A 20,469-nucleotide genomic window follows, 5' to 3' on the forward strand; every position below is an offset into this window, starting at 1 on the left:
AAAAAAAAAAAAAAAAAAAAAAAGTCAGGTGCGATGGTGTGTGCCTGTGGTCACAGCTATTTGGCAGGCTGAGGCGGGAGGATCACTTGAGCACTTGTAGTCAACTGGGGCTGCAGTGAGCTGTGAATGTGTCACTGCACTCCATCCTGGGCAACAGAGTGAGACCCTGTCTCCAAAAATAATTATTTTTTAAAAGACCGTACTGCTCATAGCAGTAAGAAATGCAAAGTAACTGAAAGTCAGGTTTCTTCTAGTCTTTGCAAATAAAACCAAAGAAAACCCTTGATAAATTGATGTGGAGAAGAAAGATATTACAAAAGTTTTTTGTTGTTGTTTTTTGTTTTGTTTTTTTTTTGAGGTGAGGTCTCCTCTGTTGCTCACACTGGAGTGCAGGGATGTGATCACGGCTTACGGTAGCCTTGACCTCCCGGCTCAAGTGACCCTCCCACCGCAGCCCCCCAAATAGCTAAGACCACAGGTGTGCACCACTACACCCATTTTCTTTTTATTTTCTGTAGAGATAGGGTCTCCCTATGTTGTTTAGGCTGGTCTTGAATTCCTGGGCTCAAGCAATCCTCCCACCTCCCAAAGTGCTAGGATTACAGGCCACCATGTCTGGCCCAAAATCTTTTTTTTTTTTTTTTGAGATGGAGTCTCGCTCTGTCACCCAGGTTGGAGTACAGTGGCACAGTCTCGGCTCACTGCAACCTCCACCTCCTGGGTTCAAGCAATTCTCCTGCCTCAGCCTCCCAAGTAGCTGGGATTACAGGCGCGTGCCACCATGCCCAGCTAATTTTTGTATTTTTGGTAGAGACGGGGTTTCATCATCTTGGTCAGGCTGGTCTCGAACTGCTGACCTCAGGTGATCCGCGTTCCTCAGCCTCCCAAAGTGCTGGGATTACAGGCATGAGCCACTATGCCCAGCCCAAAATCATTTTTAAACTTTTTATTTTTAGACACAGGAGTCTTACTCTGTCACCCAGATGGTGTGCAGTGACACAATCATAGCTCGCTCATTGCAGCCTTGAACTCCCAGGCACAAGTGATCCTTCCACCTCAGCCTCCCAAGTAGCCAGGACTACAGGTGTGTGCCACAACACCTGGTTTACAAAACCATTTAGGTATTAGCTAGTCTTTCTGTGCTAATCTCCAATCCCAAGTCCCTAGCCTGATAAAAAGCCACTCTAATAGTAGAAAGAAATAAATTTGGCCAGTGGCTCAGGCCGGGCGCGGTGGCCTAAGTAGAAAAAAACAGATTTGCTTTTAAATTCCTAAGCTCCAGCCAGCCATATTTTTTGTCTTGACTGACATTTTATACAATCTATTTCTTCTTTTCCTATCTAAACTGGGATAGAAAATTTACTCTTTTATGGCAGGCATGGTGACTAGCCCGTAATCCCAGTGTTTTGGGAGGCTGAAGCAGTAGGATTGCTTAAGGCCAGGAGTTCAAGATCAGCCTGGGCAACATAGCAAGACTCTCTCAAAAAAAAAGAAAAAAAAACTTAAAATAAGCTGGGCGCAGTGGCAGGAACCTATAGCCCTAGCTACTTGGAAGGCTGAGGTGGAAAGACCGCTTGAGCCCAGAGTTTGAGGCTGCAGTGAGTTATGATTGTACCACTGCAATCCAGCCTGGGCAATGGAGGGAGACCCTGTCTCAAACACAAACAAACAAAAACGCAGAAGTTCCTGATGGTGTGTATCTTCCCAATTCCATATCCGTTTCTTCCTAGATTAATCCTTGGTTTTGTGTCAGATAGTTAATACATATTTCCGTGCTAATGAGACCCTGTCTCAAAAAACACTTACTCTTTCCTATCAAATTTCCTAAATGACTGTCAATAACCAATTGTGGATATTTCAAAATCTACATATAAAAGTGGCAAGTAAAAATCTCTACATTTTTTAAAGAAAAAATAAAATCCACTATGAGCAAATGAAAGAAGTAAATGTAAGATAATCTCAACCAACTCATTTTTTTTAAAAGCATTTTTCTAAGAACCATTTGTCACCTAACAAGTTCTGTAAGGTTGCAGGATACAAGATTAACATATAAAACTCACTTGTATATCTATATACAAGCAATGAACAATCTGAAGATAACATTAATAAAACAATTCCATTTATAATAACATCAAAAAATAAAATACTTAGGAATAAATTTAACAAAAGGATTACAAGCACAATGAAAACTACAAAACATTGTTGAAGGAAATTAAAGAGGACCTAAATAAATGAGATGACATCCCCCGTTCACAGATGGAAGATTTCGTACTGTTAACATTGTAATACTCCCAAACTGATCTACAGATGCAATGCTCCTATGTAAATTCCAACTGCCTTTTTTGCAGAAATGGGCAAGTTGATCCATGAAAAATTCACATGGAAATGCAAGGAATCCTGACAGCCAAAACAATCTTGACAAAGAAGAATAAAGTTGGGGCCGGGCGCTGTGGCTCAAGCCTGTAATCCCAGCACTTTGGGAGGCCAAGATGGGCGAATCATGAGGTCAGGAGATCGAGACCATCCTGGGTAACACAGTGAAACCCCGTCTCTACTGAAAAATACAAAACACTAGCCGGACGAGGTGGCGGGCGCCTGTAGTTCCAGCTACGCAGGAGGCTGAGGCAGGAGAATGGCGTGAACCTGGGAGGCGGAGCTTGCAGTGAGCTGAGATCCAGCCACTGCACTCCAGCCTGGGCGACAGAGCGAGACTCCGTCTCAAAAAAAAAAAAAAAAAAAAGGAATAAAGTTGGAGGATTCAAACTTTATTACAAAACTGCAATAATCAAAACAGTGCAGTACTGACACAAGATTAAAGATCAGTGGAACAGAACTTAAGGTTCAGAAGTAAACCCTCACATGTAGGGCCAAATTTTTTTTTTTTTTGAGACAAAGTCTCACTCTGTCACCCAGCCTGGAGTGCAGTGGTGCAATCTCAGCTCATTGCAACTTTGACCTCTTGGGTTAAAGTGATTCTCCTGTCTCAGCCTCCTTAGCAGCTGGGACTACAGGCGTGCGCCACCCATCACGCTGGCTAATTTTTGTATTTTTAGTAGAGACGGGATTTCACCATGTTGGCCGGGCTGGTCTTGAACTCCTGACCTCAAGTGATCCACCTGCCTCAGCCTCCCAAGGTTCTGAGATTACAGGTGTGAGCCACCGTGCCTGATCACCAATTGATTTTTGACAAGTATGTCAAGACAATTCAATGGAGAAAGAATAGTATTTTCAACAGACAGTACTGGGACAACTGAATATCCACATACAAAACAATAAAGTTGGACCCATGCCTCACACCATATATAAAAATTCAAAATGGATTAATGACCTAAATGAAAGAGCTAAAACTATAAAACTCTTAGAAGAAAACATAGGCATAAATCTTTGTGACCTTGGATTAGGCAATGGTTTCTTAGCTATGACATCAAAAGCATAAGCAACAAAAGAAAAAAAATAGGGCTGGTCGCAGTGGCTCACGCATGTAATCCCAGCACTTTGGGAGGCCAAGGCTGGAAGATCAGTTGAGGCCAGGAATTCAGGACCACCCTGGGCACATAGCAAAACCCCATTGCTCAAAAAGAGGAAAAAAAAAAGGAAAAAAAGACAAGTTGGACTTCATCAAAATTAAAACCTTTTTCTGCTTCAAAGGTCACTACCAAGAAAGTAAAAGACAACGTATAGGACGGGAGAAAATACTTGCAAATCATATATCTGACAAGTGACTAGTACCCAGAATATGAAAAGAACTCTTACAATTCAACAATAAAAAGACAAATAACCCAAGTTAAAAATGGGCAAAAGAACTGCATAGACATTTCTCCAAAGAAGATATAGAAATGGCCAATAAGCACATGAAGAGATGCCCAACTTCATTAGTCATTAAGGAATGCAAATCAAAACCACGATGAGATACCACTTCACTCACTAGGATGGCTATCTTTTCTTAATCTTTTTTTTTTTTTAACAATAACAAGCGCTGGTGAGGATCCTGGAGAAATTAGAATCTTCATACATTATTGGTGGGAAAGTCAAATGGTGCAGCCACTTTGAAAACAGTTTGGAAGTTTCTCAAAAGTTAATAGAGTTACCTTATGATCCAGCAATTCTATTCCTGTGTATATACCCAAGAGAATTAGAAATACATGTCCATCACCAGGCACCATGGCTCATGCCTGTAATCCCAGCACTTTGGAAGGCTGAGGCAGACAGATCACCTGAGGAAGGGAATTCAAGACCAGCCTGACCAACATGGAGAAATCCCATCTCTATTAAAAATACAAAATTAGCTGGCCGTGGTGGTGTATGCCTGTAATCCCAGCTACCTGGGAGGCTGAGGCAGGAGAATTACTTGAACCCAGGAGGCAGAAGTTGTGGTGAGGTGAGATCGCACCATTGCACTCTAGCCTGGGCAACAAGAGTGAAACTCCATCTCAAAAAAAAAAAAAAAAAAAAAAAAGGAAGGAGGGAAGGAAGGAAGGAGGGAACAAGGGAAGGAGGGAAGGAAGAAAGGAAGGACGGAAGGAAGGAGGGAAGGGAAGGAGGGAAGGAGGGAAGGAGGGAAGGAGGGAAGGAGGGAAGGAGGGAAGGAAGAAAGGAAGAAGAGAGGAAAACATGCCCACACTCTAACTAAAAGACTAACACCTGGCCTACAGAAGGGCTTCTGAGACTCTGCTCCAGCTCTATGGCCAGCTTGCGATAGGTTGGTTTTCTGTGCCTTTAGTATTGCTCATTATTTAAAACATCCTTCATGAAGACATACCAAGCAGGGGCACTGAGGCAGAAGCCCAGTACAGACCAATGGAAGGAAGGTAGTTGTAACTCACACACTTTTAAGTTGCTCAGAACTCACCCAATAACATGCCCAAACTAAATCACAGTCCTACTCTATGAGACCACTGAACTATCTTCAGACTAGGTTGGGATTTGTTCGAGAATGCAACATGCACACCAATGTTCATAGAATCATTATTAACAGGGAAAAAGTGGAAACAATTGAAATGTCCATCAACTGGTGAGTGGATAAACAACATGTTGTATATCTATAAAACTGAGTATTTGGCCATAAAAAGGAATGAAATACTGATACATGCTACAACATGGATGAACCTTAAAAATATGTTAAATGAAAGAAGCCAGCCACAAAAGGCCACATTTCATTTACATGTTATATGAAATGTCCAGAATAAGCTAATCCATACAGACAGCAAATTAGTTGCCAGGGGGAACAGGAAATGAGAAGTGACTGCAAAGAAGTATGGAGTTTCTTTCGGGGTGATGAAAATGTTCTGGAAGTAGGCAGTAGTAATGATTGGACAACCTTGTGAATATACCAAAAAGCATCAAATCAGATACTTTTTTTTTTATTTTTTATTTTTGAGATGGAGTCTCGCTCTGTCGCCAGGCTGGAGTGCAATGGCGTGATCTCAGCTCACTGCAACCTCCACCTCCTGGGTTTAAGCGATTCTCCTGCCTCAGCCTCCCAAGTAGCTGGGACTACAGGTGCACGCCACCATGCCCAGCTAATTTTTGTATTTTTAGTAGAGACGGGGTTTCACCATGTTGGCCAGGATGGTCTTGACCTCTTGACCTCGATCCACCTGCCTTGGCCTCCCAAAGTGCTGGGATTATAGGCATGAGCCACCACACCCGGTCCTTCTATTTTTTTTTTTTTTTTGAGACAGGGTCTTGTTCTGTCACCCAGGCTGTAGTGCAGAGGCCTGATCTCAGCTTACTGCAACCTCCGTCTCCCAGGTTCAAGCGATTCTCCTGCCTCAGCCTCCCAAGTAGCTGGGATTACAGGCACGCACCACCATGCCTGGCTAATTTTTGTATTTTTAGTAGAGACGGGGTTTCATCATGTTGGTCGGGCTGGTCTTGAACTCCTGACCTCATGATCCGCCCACCTCGGCCTCCCAAAGTGCTGGGATTACAGGCATGAGCCACCGCGTCCGGCCGGAAATCAGATACTTTAAAGGCATGAGTTTTAAGGTATGTAAATTATATCTCAATTTTTAAAATTTTAAAAAAGAACCAACTGTTTCAGCAGTAAAATATTCCTCAAGAGAAATGGAATGAGTTCCTTAATACAAGCAATCATTAGTTTTCACAAGATCAGGACTCATAATGTTCTTAGCAGATTTGAATTTTTTCCAGGTATATCATGTACAAAGTTAACAAGGAGATTTTCACAAAGATTGGCTATGATCACCCCACCCTAATACATCAACTACTTTCACTTTTTCCATGTTACCTTCCAGTGTATACACATGTATATATTTTTGCATGTCTATATTCCGTCCAAATAATCAGTGCAAGTTTTCCCATACTGCTACGTGGCTTTCAAGATTATCACTGAATGGTTGGAAATAGTTCACATTTATAATTTTCTTAACTCTTTCTCCTCCATGCCTTGCCTTGAAGTGCTAGATATTTACTTCCAATTTTTCACTGTTTCCAGATAATGCTGCCATACACGTACAACATAAAAAGTTAACAGCTCTTTTCTTCTCTTGGATCACTGAATTAAGATTTCCAGTGGAAAAAAAATACTAAATCATTTTATGACACCTAGTTGCCTTCCAAAATTATTATAAATTTACACCACTATAAGCAATACAAACTTGCTATATTAGGCATTACCATTTTTTATACTTTTTATGCAATCAATGTTAAAAGATTTTATCTTTTTTATCTTCCTTTAGTTTTAAAAGCTTTTGGTTATTCAAGGGCTTCCAAAATCCACAAGCGCTTTCTTTTAAAATGCACACCAATGTTCATAGCAACGTTATTCAAAATAGCCAAAAAGTGGAAACTGTCTAAATGTCTATCAACGGATGAGCGGATAAACAACTCAAAAGATGTCTTTTTCAGTTGCTTATGATTAAAGAGAATGAAGAATTATTTTAAACACAGTATTCTTACTCTAAGGAAAGTAGAACCTATAATAAATGGTTCTATTTTCCTTAAAAATATATATGCATGTAGTCACCTTGTCAACTGCTAGGAAAATAACAAAGCTTAGGATCCAATCATAATAAAAGGAAAAGAAAAAACCTGTAATAATTAGCCACTTTTTTTTTTTTTAAGAGACATGATCTTGCTCTGTCACCCAGGCTGGAATGCAGCAGTACAATCACAGCTCATTGCAGCCTCAAACTCCTAGACTCAAGCAATCCTCCTGCCTCAGCTTTCCTAAAAGCTTCCTAAAGTGCTGGGATTACAGACATGAGCCACTGCACCCAGCCTAGCCACCTTTTTTTTTTTTTTCTTATTTTGAGATGGAGTCTGACTTTGTCGCCCGGGCTGGTATACAATGGCACGATCTTGGCTCACTGCAACCTCAGCCCCCTGGGTTCAAGTAATTCTCCCACCTCAGCCTCCTAAGTAGCTGGGATTACAGGCACATGCCACCACGCCCGGCTACTGTTTGTATTTTTAGTGGAGACTGGGTTTCACCACGTTGGCCATGCTGGTCTTGAATTCCTGACCTCAAGTGATCCACCCACCTAGGCCTCCCAAAGTGCTGGGATTACAGGTGTGAGCCACCACGCTCAGCCAGCCTAGCCACTTTTAGATTTCAACACCAATAATAATTATAAGGACACATGCCAAAATATCTCTCTTGACTATCAGGCTCTAGTCAAGAGAAAGACCAAGAACAACTGTTATGGTTTGAATGTGTCCTCTCAAAAATTCATGTTGAAACTTAATCCCCATGGTAGTGCTATTAAGAGGTGGGGCCTTTGGGGGAAGTGATTAAGTCATGAGGGCTGTGAACCAGTGCCTCGTAAAAGTGCTGGAGGGAACTAGCTTAGGCCCTTTTCACCTTCCATTTTTCTGCTATGTGAGGATGCCGTATGAAGGCTCTCAACAGACGCCAGTGCCACTGTCTTGATCTTGGACTTCTCAGCCTCTAGAACTGAGAAATAAATTTCAATTATTATTATTTCTTTTTGAGATGGAGTTTGACTCTTGTTGCCCAGGCTGGAGTGCAGTGGCGTAATCCTGGCTCACTGCAACCTCCACCTCCCGGGTTCAAGAGATTCTCCTGCCTCAGCCTCCTGAGTAGCTGGAATTATAGGCGCCCGCCACCATGGCCAGCTAATTTTTTGTATTTTTAGTAGAGACGGGGTTTCATCATGTTGGCCAGGCTAGTGATCTGACCTCAGGTGGTCCACCCGCCTTGGCCTCCCAAAGTGCAGTGATTATAAGCATGAGCCACAACACCTGGCCAATTTCTATTATTTTTAAGTTACCTAGCACAAACAGACTAAGGTAACAACCAAGAGCCTACAGAAAGAATTGTTATAATAAAAATACTGGTTAAGCACAAAGTGCCAGGTACTGTTAGAAACATTTACATATTTATTAGCACAATAATTCTTACTAAGTACCATATGAGTTAGAAAATATCCCCATTTTACTATGAAAAAAACTTAGGCTTAAAGAGAGTAAGTTACTTGTCCAAAACAGATCCAGGAAGAGCCCATTGTTCCTAACCCCTGCATTAACAGATGCTATCCTCCCCACAGCATGTGAATTCAAAAAGAAGCACTCCCACCTCAGAATGACAGCAAAGGAGGGTTAAATATGATGACATGAAGATCTCACCGTCATTATAGCAGTGTTTATGTTCAGTCATAGCACCAATGTAACACTGGGAGAGGGTTTGGCATCCCCATTATCCATCAACACCTAAGTCAGACTACAAACATCTAGTTCCTCCTTCCAAAGCCTGCCACTGCCCCCTCCTTTTTTTTTTTTTGAGACAGAGTCTCACTCTGTTGTCCAGACTGGAGTGCAGTGACGCAATCTCAGCTCACTGCAACCTCTGCCACCCAAGTTCAAGTGATTCTCCTGCCTCAGTCTCCCAAGTAGCTAGGAATTCAAGCACCCACCACCACGCACAGCTAATTTTTCTGTATTTTTAGTAGAGACAGGGTTTCGCCATGGTGACCAGGCTGGTGTCGAACTCCTGACCTCAAGTGATTCGCCTGCCTGGGCCTCCCAAAGTGCCGGGATTATACGCATGAGCCACCACGCCCAGCCAACTGCCACCCCTTTTTATCCCTCTATATAGATATCCTGGAGTTGCCAATGTCTGTGATGTTGAAAGAAATAATGCTTCTTATTGTCTCTTCTTTTCAGTGTTGGTATGATTTGGGGTTTCTTGTTTGTGTGTTCTGAGGAAAAAAAAAGATGAAAAGACAATACTTTAAAAAACTGTATTCAATCCTAGTGATCCACTTCCACGTGTTCGAGTTTAATAGTACTCTGTATATGTCAAGCAAATCTTAATGAATTGGAAGTTTACTATCAATAACATACAGATACATATATATATATTTAGAGAAAAGGGCTCATTTGAAAAATATATACCACTTTATAAGTAACTATGCATCTAATTACACTCCACAGGTTTGCTCTTAAAAGTTTATGTAAGGCTGGGTGTGGCGGCTCACACTTGTAAACATAAAATTTTACATTTAAAATAAAAGCAGGGGCCAGGCATGGTATCTCACGCTTGTAGTCCCAGCACTTCAGGAGGCCGAGGCAGGCAGATCACTTGAGCCCAGAAGTTTAAGATCAGCCTGGGCAACATGGCATGACCTTGTCTCTACTAAAAATACAAAGAAAATTAGCCAGGCGTGGCAGCAGGTGCCTGTAGTCCCAGCTACTTGGGAGGCGGAGGCAGGAGAATGGTGTGAACCCAGGAGGTGGAGCTTGCAGTGAGCCGAGATCGTGCCACTGCACTCCAACCTGGGCAACAGTGCGAGACTCAATCTCAAAAAAAAAAAAAAAAAATACAAAAATTAGCTGGGTGTGGTGGCATGCGCCTGTGGTCCCCGGTACTCTAGAGGCTGAGATGGGAGGACCACTTGAACCTGGGAGGTCGAGGCTGCAGTGAGCTATGCCAGCACCACCGCATTCCAGCCTGGGTGACAGGGCAAGACCCTATTTCGAAAATAAATAAATAAGTAAAAGCAGGAAAACCCACAGAACAGTTCAGTCTGTTTTGTGGGTTTTCCTGGTTGATGATATTTTAAATTGTGTTTAGATTTGCCAATAATTAAAATTAACCAGCCCCTCACAATAGTTAAGAATGCTTCGGGAAAGACAATGTATAATGCCCATAAAAACCAAGAGAAAACGCAGACAAGGTCCTTTCCTGCTTCATCTAGCTCCTACTTAGTCAGAGCTGGTATTTAACTATGGTCTCTCCTCACCTAAATGTCTATGCTCAGACTTTGGTAATCCTAGTAATGCAATAACTTCTACAAATCAGCATGATTCTCTGTGAGAATTTCACTTATATTATTTGTGAAAACTTGGGAGGGGTGTGGCACAGAGGGTACACAGATGCACGAATACGACATGGGCTTCAAATGCTTTGATGAGGCCGGGCGCGGTGGCTCAAGCCTGTAATCCCAGCACTTTGGGAGGCCGAGACGGGCGGATCACGAGGTCAGGAGATCGAGACCATCCTGGCTAACACGGTGAAACCCCGTCTCTACTAAAAAAAAGTACAAAAAACTAGCCGGGCAAGGTGGCGGGCGCCTGTAGTCCCAGCTACTCGGGAGGCTGAGGCAGGAGAATGGCGTAAACCCGGGAGGCGGAGCTTGCAGTGAGCTGAGATCCGGCCACTGCACTCCAGCCTGGGCGACAGAGCGAGACTCTGTCTCAAAAAAAAAAAAAAAAATGCTTTGATGAACATTTCCATGGAAATTTTACAGATCTGTATGTACTGTGAACAGAAATGAAAAGTCGAGGAAGCTTCACCCCCACAGTCCTAACCAAATCCAATCATCATTACTCCCATAGAAGAAACAATCAATGAGAAAATAAATCATTAAGGGATATCCAAAATAAGCTAGATCAAATAAAATATCTTCTATTTAATTACCTGAAGCTTCAAATAATCTAGATATCAACACTCATTTCCTAAAATACCCTCCTAGTCTAACTACAACAAAGTAAAAAACTTAAACTAAGATAAAAATGAAACAAAATTTAATAAAAATGAACTCAAACACTTGGACTTATTTTCTATATAATAAAACGCTTGTCAAAAATTGCTTGAACCCAGGGTATCTAAAATATTGACAGGAAAATCACAAGGCAAATAAAAACCAATAGTAACACTGACTATTTGCTTTTTCAATGTTGCTGCTACCTTCATCTCTGAATAACTTGGGACCAGAAGACCAGCCTGCTGAAGCAGTAAGAACTCGAATCTAGAAGTCAGGGATAAGGGTTCTAGTTCAGTTGATGCTACTAGCTAGGTAGGTGGCCCTAAATAGGTCATTTACTTTGTCTTTTCTCTTTCCCAGGGTTTTCCTTCCTTAATCAAGGGGCTGACTAACCAGTTTCTCCTAAACCCACCTAACCATAAGAAGTACACCAGGGAAACTGTAAATGACATGGATTCCAAAAGCCCTTTCCCAATTCAGGAGGTCTCTGGGTGAAGCCTAAGACCTTACTCTTATTAAGTAACCCAAGTAAATCATTTTTTTTTTCTTTTGAGACAGAGTTTCGCTCTTGTTGCCCAGGCTGGAGTGCAATGGTGCAATGGCTCAGTTCACCGCAGCCTCTGCCTCCCGGGTTCAAGCAATTCTCCTGCCTCAGCCTCCCGAGTAGCTGGAATTATAGGCATGTACCACCATGCCCGGTTAATTTTGTATTTTTAGTAGAGACAGGGTCTCTCCATGTTGGTCAAGCTGGTCTCAAACTCCCAACCTCAGGTGATCTGCCTGCCTCAGCCTCCCAAAGTGCCTGGATTACAGGCGTGAGCTACCGCACCCGGCCCCAAGTAAATCTTATCATCAGGTAAATCTGACAAACACTGGACTAGATAATCCTCAAGTTGCCTGCCTTCCAGCTCTAATTCTGTACTATCTGGCTATTTCATAATGATGTTCTAAAAACACACAAAATTACATTCATTTAATGTATGTTACTGCACAAAAATAAACGTACAAGATCACGAAAACAAATATATCCACTCCCTGTGACACCATTCATACCTTTAAACACTAATTAAAAACATCTTCTGGCCAGGCATGGTGGCATGCACCTGTAATCCCAGCACTCTGGGAGGCTGAGATGGGAGGATTGCTTGAGGCCAGGAGTTCAAGACCAGCCTGGGCAACATAGCAAGACCCTAACAAATACTTATAAATTTAAAAAAAAAAATCTTCCTAGATTCAAGGCAAATACAACACTTAATTTGGTGAAAAAAATGTATTTAATATTAAGCTCTCAGTATATTAATATGGAGAGACTTGCTGAGTTATAGAAAGAAATTACCTAATATCTTAGGTGAAAACTATACAGTACATTCTTTTCTTGAAGAACATTATCTGGTAATCCCACCTGCTCCTAAGAAAAAGCTAGAAAAGAGGCTGGCTAAGTCCCTAGCAGCTGTAAATAGCATGCTCTGTGCAATACTGGAATGCAACTGTTATAAAGCTAAGAGAAAAATAAGGAAACAGTAACCGGTTACGAATTCTTCAAATGCACCTCAGCATAGACAACTGGGTGGCCCAATCTTTTGTGAGGATGGTTTTGTCAGGTGAATGGAGAGCCTCTAACATGCTTTTCACACACAAAGGTGGCAGCCTTCATTTTGCTTTTCCTTCCCCTATACTACATTGCTCTAGTTTTTCTAAAATTCTCATAATCCTCTAGTGGTATTTACTGAATTTATTCTCTTATTTAGATTTGTAAGTAACTATAAAACTAACATACACAAAAAAAGAGAAAGGCTCCTTGCATGGAATACAGAAAGCAGAGTTATGTAATGGATGCTCATTAGCAACCAGTTATACAGATAGATTCAAAATGTAAATAAAACCAAGATTAAAACACAAAACTGAGTTTGACCAATTACTATGTGACCCTTGCAACAGAAACAGATAAGAAACCAACAGTGAAACATATTACATAATTTAGCCATGGGAAAAACAGCTGTAGAGCAGCCCATGGAAGAAGCACATTAGTATACCACAATGTTAGTACAAAACATTTCCAAAATGAATCTTGATGCTTGATATGCAAATGCTGTCAACACAATTCTTTAGACTTAGGATCACACAGGCCAAAAAACTGATTTGTTTTAATGGCAAAAAAGGGGACACCAGTTGTTATGCACAACACCACAGAAGCACTGGGTTTAAAGTCATATATATGTTTAAACACATTTTTTTTTTCTATTGCCCAACAGGCTCTGAGGCAGTGTTGAGACAAAAGACTAAACCTCACACTCAGTAAAACAGAAATGTCAAACCAGGATCAAGGAGAGCAGCATAACAGAGAGGTTAAGAGAGCAGGTTCTGGTGTCACAAAGACCTAAGTTAAAACCCCAAGGCACAAATTACTGTGCAACCTTGAACAAATCATTTCACCCGAGTCAATTTCCTCATTTGTAAAATGGAGATAATACTTCATTCAGCCATTGTGAGATTTAAACAAGGTGATTCACATAAAGCCCTAGCCTCTATAACTGGCACAGAATACACAGGTAAGTAGTAATCATCACCATCATCATGAGCAGACTGTAAAATTAGCACAATTACTATCTCAAATAAAACCAAGAGTTTCCTGGTAGCCAGAGAAAAAAAGACAATCACAGTTCGAATCCAGCCTGGGCAACATAGTGAGATCTTGTCTCTTGGGGGGAAAAAAAAAGGAAGAAGAAAGAAGACATTCACATATACTAATATAAATGTGGCTTTTCTTCCCACATTACAGAACATTCTGTGTCCTCCTCCCTAATAAAGAATAACTCAGACTAATTCTGTACAACTATATACAGGAAAGTCTTCAATATAGAACTTCTTAATTAGGAAGGACAATTTTGTTTCTTTTTTTTTTTTTTTNAGGTACAGTTGGTATTGTGGGGGGTGTTTTGTTTTTTTGTTTTTTTGTTTGTAAATGAGGAATTTAGGAGAGAGGTAGAGGAAGAAAAAGTCTTCAAACCATTCAACACACCATTATTCAGTAGAGAAAAACAATAGAAGATTGATTGTTAACATTATGTCATAATTGATTTGGAAAATGAAGACACGAAAATCAGGTAAAATGTTTTAACTCAGACATAAAAGAAGAACCAATATAACTGACAGTAAGGTTAAAGTAACCAAACTAATTTAAAAACAAAATCCAAGAAAGGGAAGGTGAAAAAAATCAATTATTCCCATAGTTTAAGTAACAAATATCTATTCTGTCCTTTTAAGATCATGGCTTAAATTTCCCATTTGCAACCAACTATCTTTGCCTGCTCTTCCGAATGTGCCACTAGCTTGAATGTATGCCTTTAACTTGGACTATCTTCTTAACCAAATACATCATTCTGATTAAAGAAAAAAAGAAAATCTTGTACATTATTATTTTTCTAGAATTCATGGGGAAATATTAGTAATTCCAACATTTAAAGAATACATTTCAAAAAAATACTGTGGTAATTCTGAAGGAAAAAGAGCTCCTCATGAAAATAAATCCATCAAGAAAAATTGTTCAAGGTCAATCAAGCACAAATTTCAAAATAATACAAATTTTGAAATTTTGAGTAGGGGCAGGATTAAGGAGCGGTGAGGTGAAAAACGAAATTCTCAAGGTAAAAAGATACAGAAGTGAAGAAAAGACTTCCGCAAGGAGTACAAACTAGTGTCATCAATTCATGAGTAAACGTGCAAAATTCTAAGTAATAAAAAACTCATGCAATAGCTCACCTGTATCAATATTGGGAAATTTAGCAATAGAAAGACTTTTAGGGGCATTTCCAAACATTCCAACATATCTTTCTGTGTTACAGATATTACTGCAAAATGAAAGAAGTTAGATGCTCTAATTAACAACTTAGTGGTGAAAGAATGACACCCCCAAAAGAAGCTGTGTCACCTAGAGATACTGGACATTTTCTTTTTACTTACTATTTAAGAAACCAGAAGAACCTCCTGCTTTTAAATGCAAATTTACCAATCTTCAAAACACATTCTGCTCTATTCCTTTATATAAAAATTACTGCAATGTGGCCGGGCGCGGTGGCTCACGCCTGTAATCACAGCACTTTGGGAGACCGAGGCAGGCGGATCACGAGGTCAGGAGATCGAGACCATCCTGGCTAACATGGTGAAACCCCGTCTCTACTAAAAATATAAAAAATTAGCCAGGCATGGTGGTAGGCGCCTGTAGTCTCAGCTACTCGGGAGGCTGAGGCAGGAGAATGGCGTGAACCCAGGAGGCGGAGCTTGCAGTCAGTGGAGATCGTGCCACCGCATTCCAGCCTGGGCGACAGAAGGAGACTCCGTCTCAAAAAAAAAAATTACTACAATGAGATCCTGTTCTAAAGAGGACATCATTCAACCAGAAAAATGGAATTAGGACAACCATATGCTCTTTGAGTATGTTCAGATCATCATATCCAGTGAGCTGTCACTAGGTACATATCACCTTCTCCTCTCTCAGAGGAGAGACTACTACCAGTGATCAAAATTCTATTTGAAGAAGGAAAACTTGGTTTTGAGGACTATCAGGTCACGAAAGATTACATACACATTTCAATACCCGCACATGCACTAGCATCATAATAATTCAAAAACTCAGCATCCCTTGGTTTTCAAATAACACTATTTGAAATAGTGGAAACATTTCACTGGAAACATTCAGAACTTCAATAATAGTACGAGTTGCTATTTACCTGTTCATTATATGGTCAAACGAACAAATAACACAATGCAAGAAATGATGTGCTGTATAATTTCTCACCTTGGAACAGTGAGAGTTGACGGAGACATACTTCAATTTAATGTATCGGATGACCAAGGTGGAAAAAAAGAACACTTTAAACTGAAAGAGTCAAGAAATAAATAAGCCCCAATAGAGGGATTGATCCCACTGTTAAAGGTTCAAGCTTTCTGCCAAAATCACACTTGGTTTGGGCAACTGTAACTGTTGTCAGATAAAGGTAAACAAATAGTGAAGAAGGCTATGGGACATACAGCCTCTTCACAAAAGGCTGGCTAACGGCTAGTCTTTCCAAGTTACATATTAATAATTTTAATTTAAAACAACAACAACAACACTTTTCTAGCTAAGAGAAGTCACATCCAAAATGGGTGATTTTTTTGGCGATACTTAGTTTACCCCAACCCTTACCCTCAAAGGCAGACCTCAATCTTCCCCGTAAGTTGCCAGGCAAGCAGGAACAGAAGATATAGAAAATGTACTTCGATCTTTGAAAGGCCAGTGTGGATGTAAGGAGAAGGAAAATGACTGCACTGGGTTTACAAAAGCTATTTACATGTTTTCCAAATGCCTGTGATTAAAGTCAACCAAATGGCATGGCATCAGCCAGCCCCTACCTTCACCTAACCACTGAGAACCCAGACAATGAAGGCGGCAGACCCCTCAAGCACAGAGGCCCCACACACGGAACCAAAAAAAAAAAAAAAAAAAGTGTCATGCACAGAAATTACACAGCCTACTTTTTGATAACGGTAAAAGTAAGTGACGGCAGTCTTGTGCTTTAAAATAACCTAGTAGCACTTACTAGTTCAATCCATCCCCAAATCCACGCCACCCTTTCAACTTTGCAATTAAGAGAGAGAAGGAGAAATCCCGGTCAACTCGCCTTGGGGGGTTGGTCTGAGGGTAGAGGGCTCAAGTAGGGAAGAGGATGAAGACAGAAAGAGCAAGCCAATGAAAGAGACCAAAATTTCCCACCTTTCTTAAATTCTTCCAGCATAGCGTCCAACTTGGTGTCATTGAAAACAAAGTGCAAGGGGTGGTTATAAAATTTGGTGATGGTTTTCAGGGGAGTACAGTCATCTGGATCCACGAAGGCCAAGTCTTTGACAAACAGCAGGTCCACGATATTGGAGCGCTCCCCCTCAAACACTGGAATGCGGGTGTAGCCGCTCTCCATGATCTCAGACATGGTGTTGAAGTCCAGGATGGCTTCGCCAGTGATCATGAAGCAGTCTCGGAGTGGGGTCATCACGTCCTCCACCGTCTTGGTGCGGAGCTCCAGCGCCCCTTGGATGATGTTCAGTTCCTCCTTAACGAGGTCGTTGTAGGGGTCGGTGACCCGGAGCATCTCCAGCAGTTTTTCCCGGTTATAGACGGTGCCTATCTCCTGGCCTAGGACGCAGTCCAGCAGCTTGCTGACCGGGTAGGAAGCGGGGAAGGTCATCATCATGAAAAACTTGGTGAGGAAGATGGTGTTGGCCCCCACAGCCAGGCCGTGGCGGGAGCAGATGGCCTGGGGCACAATCTCCCCGAAGATGACGATGCCGATGGTGGAGACCACCACGGCCACGAGGCCAGAGCCGGCGATGTCGTCGAGCAGGATGGTGAGCGTGGTGTTGACCAGCACGTTGCCCAGCAGCAGTGAGCACAGCAGGTAGTTGCCCTGCCTGCGCACCGGCTCGATGCGCTTGGCGTAATTCTTCTCCTTCTCCGTGCCGCAGTTCTGCACGATGCGCAGCTCCATCGGGTCCAGGGCCATGAGCCCCAGGTTGAGGCCACTGAACATGCCCGACAGGCACAGCAGCAGCGAAATGAAGATCACCTGCAGCCAGAAGGGCAGCAGGAACTTCTTCTCTTCGCCTACGATCATCTTGGTGTCCTCGCCGTCGTGGTAAATCCAGGTGGTCTCGGCCCACGGGGGCGGCGGGAGCCCGGCCACCCCAGAGCCGCCCTTGCCCCCGACGGCGCCACCCGCAGATCCCGAGCCGCCGGCACCCAGGGCGGGCGTGGAGAGCGACGTGCACAGGTAATAGGACTTGCTCTTCTCCATCTTGCGTAGCGGTTTGATCTCGATCTCGATGATGCCCGAGGTGCGGCGGTTGAGAATGATGTGGGGCAAGATGATGATGTCTGAGGTGCGGATGCCGCAGCGCTGGGGGCCGCTGTCCGGCTCCGGCGGCGCGGGGCCCCCCAGCCCGCGCTCCCCCGGGCTGTGGCGCCGCCGCTCGTGTTCGGTGAAGGCGATGCGGGACCACGTCTCGTTGTTGATGTTCTGCCCGTACACCCGCAGCTTGACCCGGGTCCGTTCGCTCACCCGCAGCGCCCCCCCTTCCATGAACGACACGTCGTTCGTGTCCTCCAGCCGCAGCCCGATGATCACCGTCTCCTCGTTCTCGCCCACCGCTGCGCAGCCGCCCGCGCCGCAGCAGCAGCTCAGCAGGAGCAGCGGCAGCAGCCGCACCGCAGCCGCCTGCAGGACCCCCCGGCCGCGGGCGCTGAGGCTGCGGCGCGCCGCCATCTTCCAAGTGGGCAGTGCGGCGGCTGCCTGCCCGCCCGCCATCTTTACTTTGGGTTCACAAGCGCCACAGCCAATCATAGGGTGGCTGCTCCAGCTGCGGCTTCATCCTTTCCACCCGGCGGCGCGAGCGCAGGTACCTGCCCCTGGGCGAGACTGCAACTGAGCGTCCGCGGCCAGTGCTCAGCAGTTCGCCTCCCTGACTGACACTGACTCGACCTCGGCCAGCTGAGGAACCCCGAGGCTCGCGGGAGGGGACAGAGGGAGGGAGAGGAGCACCGGCTGCTCCCGCGAGAGGCAGGCCCACCGGCCAATCACAAGCGGGCGCCCGCCCTCCCAGCCAGGGGGCTGGAATGGGGGCGTGACCGTGTGCCGTTCCGCGAACCAATGGCAAGGTAAATGGGTGGGGCGATGAGAGCCACCGTCCCCCTCTGCACGCCAAGTTTCCAACTGAAAGGCGCGTGACTCTTGTGTATGTGCGAGGGGAGGGGGCGTGGCCAGCTGGGACTCGAGAGCCAGTCAAAGATGAGAGTTGTAGGAAAGGGGCGTGGCCTCCGTCCTGCTGCCAATGGGAAGGAGCCGTCCCCGGGGCCCGCGCTCCCCGGGGGACCCTGTAATAGATCCGGGAGCCTGGACCGGTCGGGTTTGGATAAAGCCCTGCGGCGCAAGGCGGCAGGTTCCCGATGCACTGGCTTGCTGGCTCTGCAGTTGTCAGTTCGTAGGCAGAAAGCCGCAGCGCCCTCCTGCCCCGGAGGCCCGAGAAGACAACTAGAGGCGGCTTGGGATGCACACAGCCTAAAAAGCCGGGGCACCGGCCGCTGTCCCCAACTCTACGTGCGCGGCGCTCCGCTGGGGTAAGCGGCGTCGGTGGCCCAGGCACAGCTGCAGACCAGCAGTCCTCGCGCCTCAAGACTCCTAGGGGACTCGCTGTCTGCGGCTCGCGATCACATGGCGCCACCTGCGGGCCGCACGAGCGCCCTGCAACGCTTTCCAGGTCCGCGGCATATCCCAAAAGGTGTACAGAAAGTTACGGATGGGGCGGTCAGAGGGACAGTTCCCCAAATTTGCTAGTCATAGAACCCCTACATATTATCACTAAAAGTATATACTTCCTAGACCCTTTCTCATATTTACAGAGTGGGAAGGGCCCCGAATATGTATTCCCAACAGGAACCCAGGCAAGTTAAGGAAATGGGAGGGCGGCAAGCATCCCATCCTAAACCGACCCACAGAGGCTCGTTCTTTTTCAGAGGCTCGTTCTTAATCACACTGGCCAAACTCTGCTAGGGTCATAGAAGAGCAAAAAGTTCTGGAAACCTAGCTCCCCAGTACTCCCAACGTCACCTGGAGGTGACGAGGTAGCAAAGTAGCTGTCAAATTGATCTTTTCCTTGAAACTTAAAACATTAAAAATGTTTGATGTTTCTCTACCTCTTTTGTATTCTACAAGCACATTCGCCCCTCGCCCCCGCTTCTATAAATGCGTCAAACATCTCTGATTAATTTCTGGTGTGAGTTATTTCTGAAATGATTGCAGTGGCCTCCTAACTGATCTTCCCTCTTCGACACCTGCTCCTTTCCCTTCTTAACCCAGCAGCAAGTGATCTTGTCCATGAGATTCTATATCTCCCTTGGCTGAAACACCTCCACTGGCTTCTCATCTCATCCTAGAAAAAGCCAAAGTACCTACATCATCCTAGTAGGCTCAAAGGTCTGCTACCTCCCATTACTTCTCAGACCTCATCACCTGCTGTTCTCCTAGTGGAAGGAGACAGATAATAAGCCAAATTAATTTCTCTCCAAGCTGTTTCTCCATCACTCCAGGGATTTTCCCCTGCGAGCCTTTGCACTTGCTGTTTGTTTCCTGGGCTTGGGGCTCTCTTCCCCAGATGTCAGCATAGCCTTTTCACCTCCTTTAGTGCTTTGCTCAAAACCATCTGATTTTAAACTTGTGGAAAACACTCCCTCTATGCCGCATCTACTTTATTTTTCTTCAAAGCAAAGATCGCTTTCTAATACACTATGTAAATTATTGATTTGGTTTGTTATCTGTCTCCTTCCACTAGAACTTAAGCTCCCTGAGGGCAGAAAGTGTGTCTGTTTGTTCACTGCTGTATCACAAGGGCCTAGAATAGTAGATATATAGATATAGATATATCACATACATATATACATATGTATTATATTTATATATATATATATATATTT

General features: G+C 43.9%; 1 protein-coding gene across 2 annotated transcripts in view; it reads right to left on the reverse strand.

The window, feature by feature from the left end:
• CNNM2 (cyclin and CBS domain divalent metal cation transport mediator 2) overlaps nucleotides 1–18,534 on the reverse strand; it is a 175,780-nt gene extending 157,246 nt beyond the window's left edge. The window contains exon 1 of one of the 2 annotated variants that reach the window (XM_017851718.1): nucleotides 16,723–18,534. In XM_017851718.1, the coding sequence (XP_017707207.1) occupies nucleotides 16,723–18,343 (1,621 nt within the window). In that variant the 5' untranslated portion in view covers nucleotides 18,344–18,534. The remainder of the gene's footprint in view (nucleotides 1–16,722) is intronic. The other variant, XM_017851719.1, reaches the window with a different exon arrangement.
• Between the last annotated feature and the right edge of the window lie 1,935 nt (nucleotides 18,535–20,469).

This window comes from Rhinopithecus bieti, unplaced genomic scaffold (genome assembly GCF_001698545.2).
Source record: "Rhinopithecus bieti isolate Rb0 unplaced genomic scaffold, ASM169854v2 scaffold_31787, whole genome shotgun sequence".
NCBI classification, from domain to species: Eukaryota; Metazoa; Chordata; class Mammalia; order Primates; family Cercopithecidae; genus Rhinopithecus; species Rhinopithecus bieti.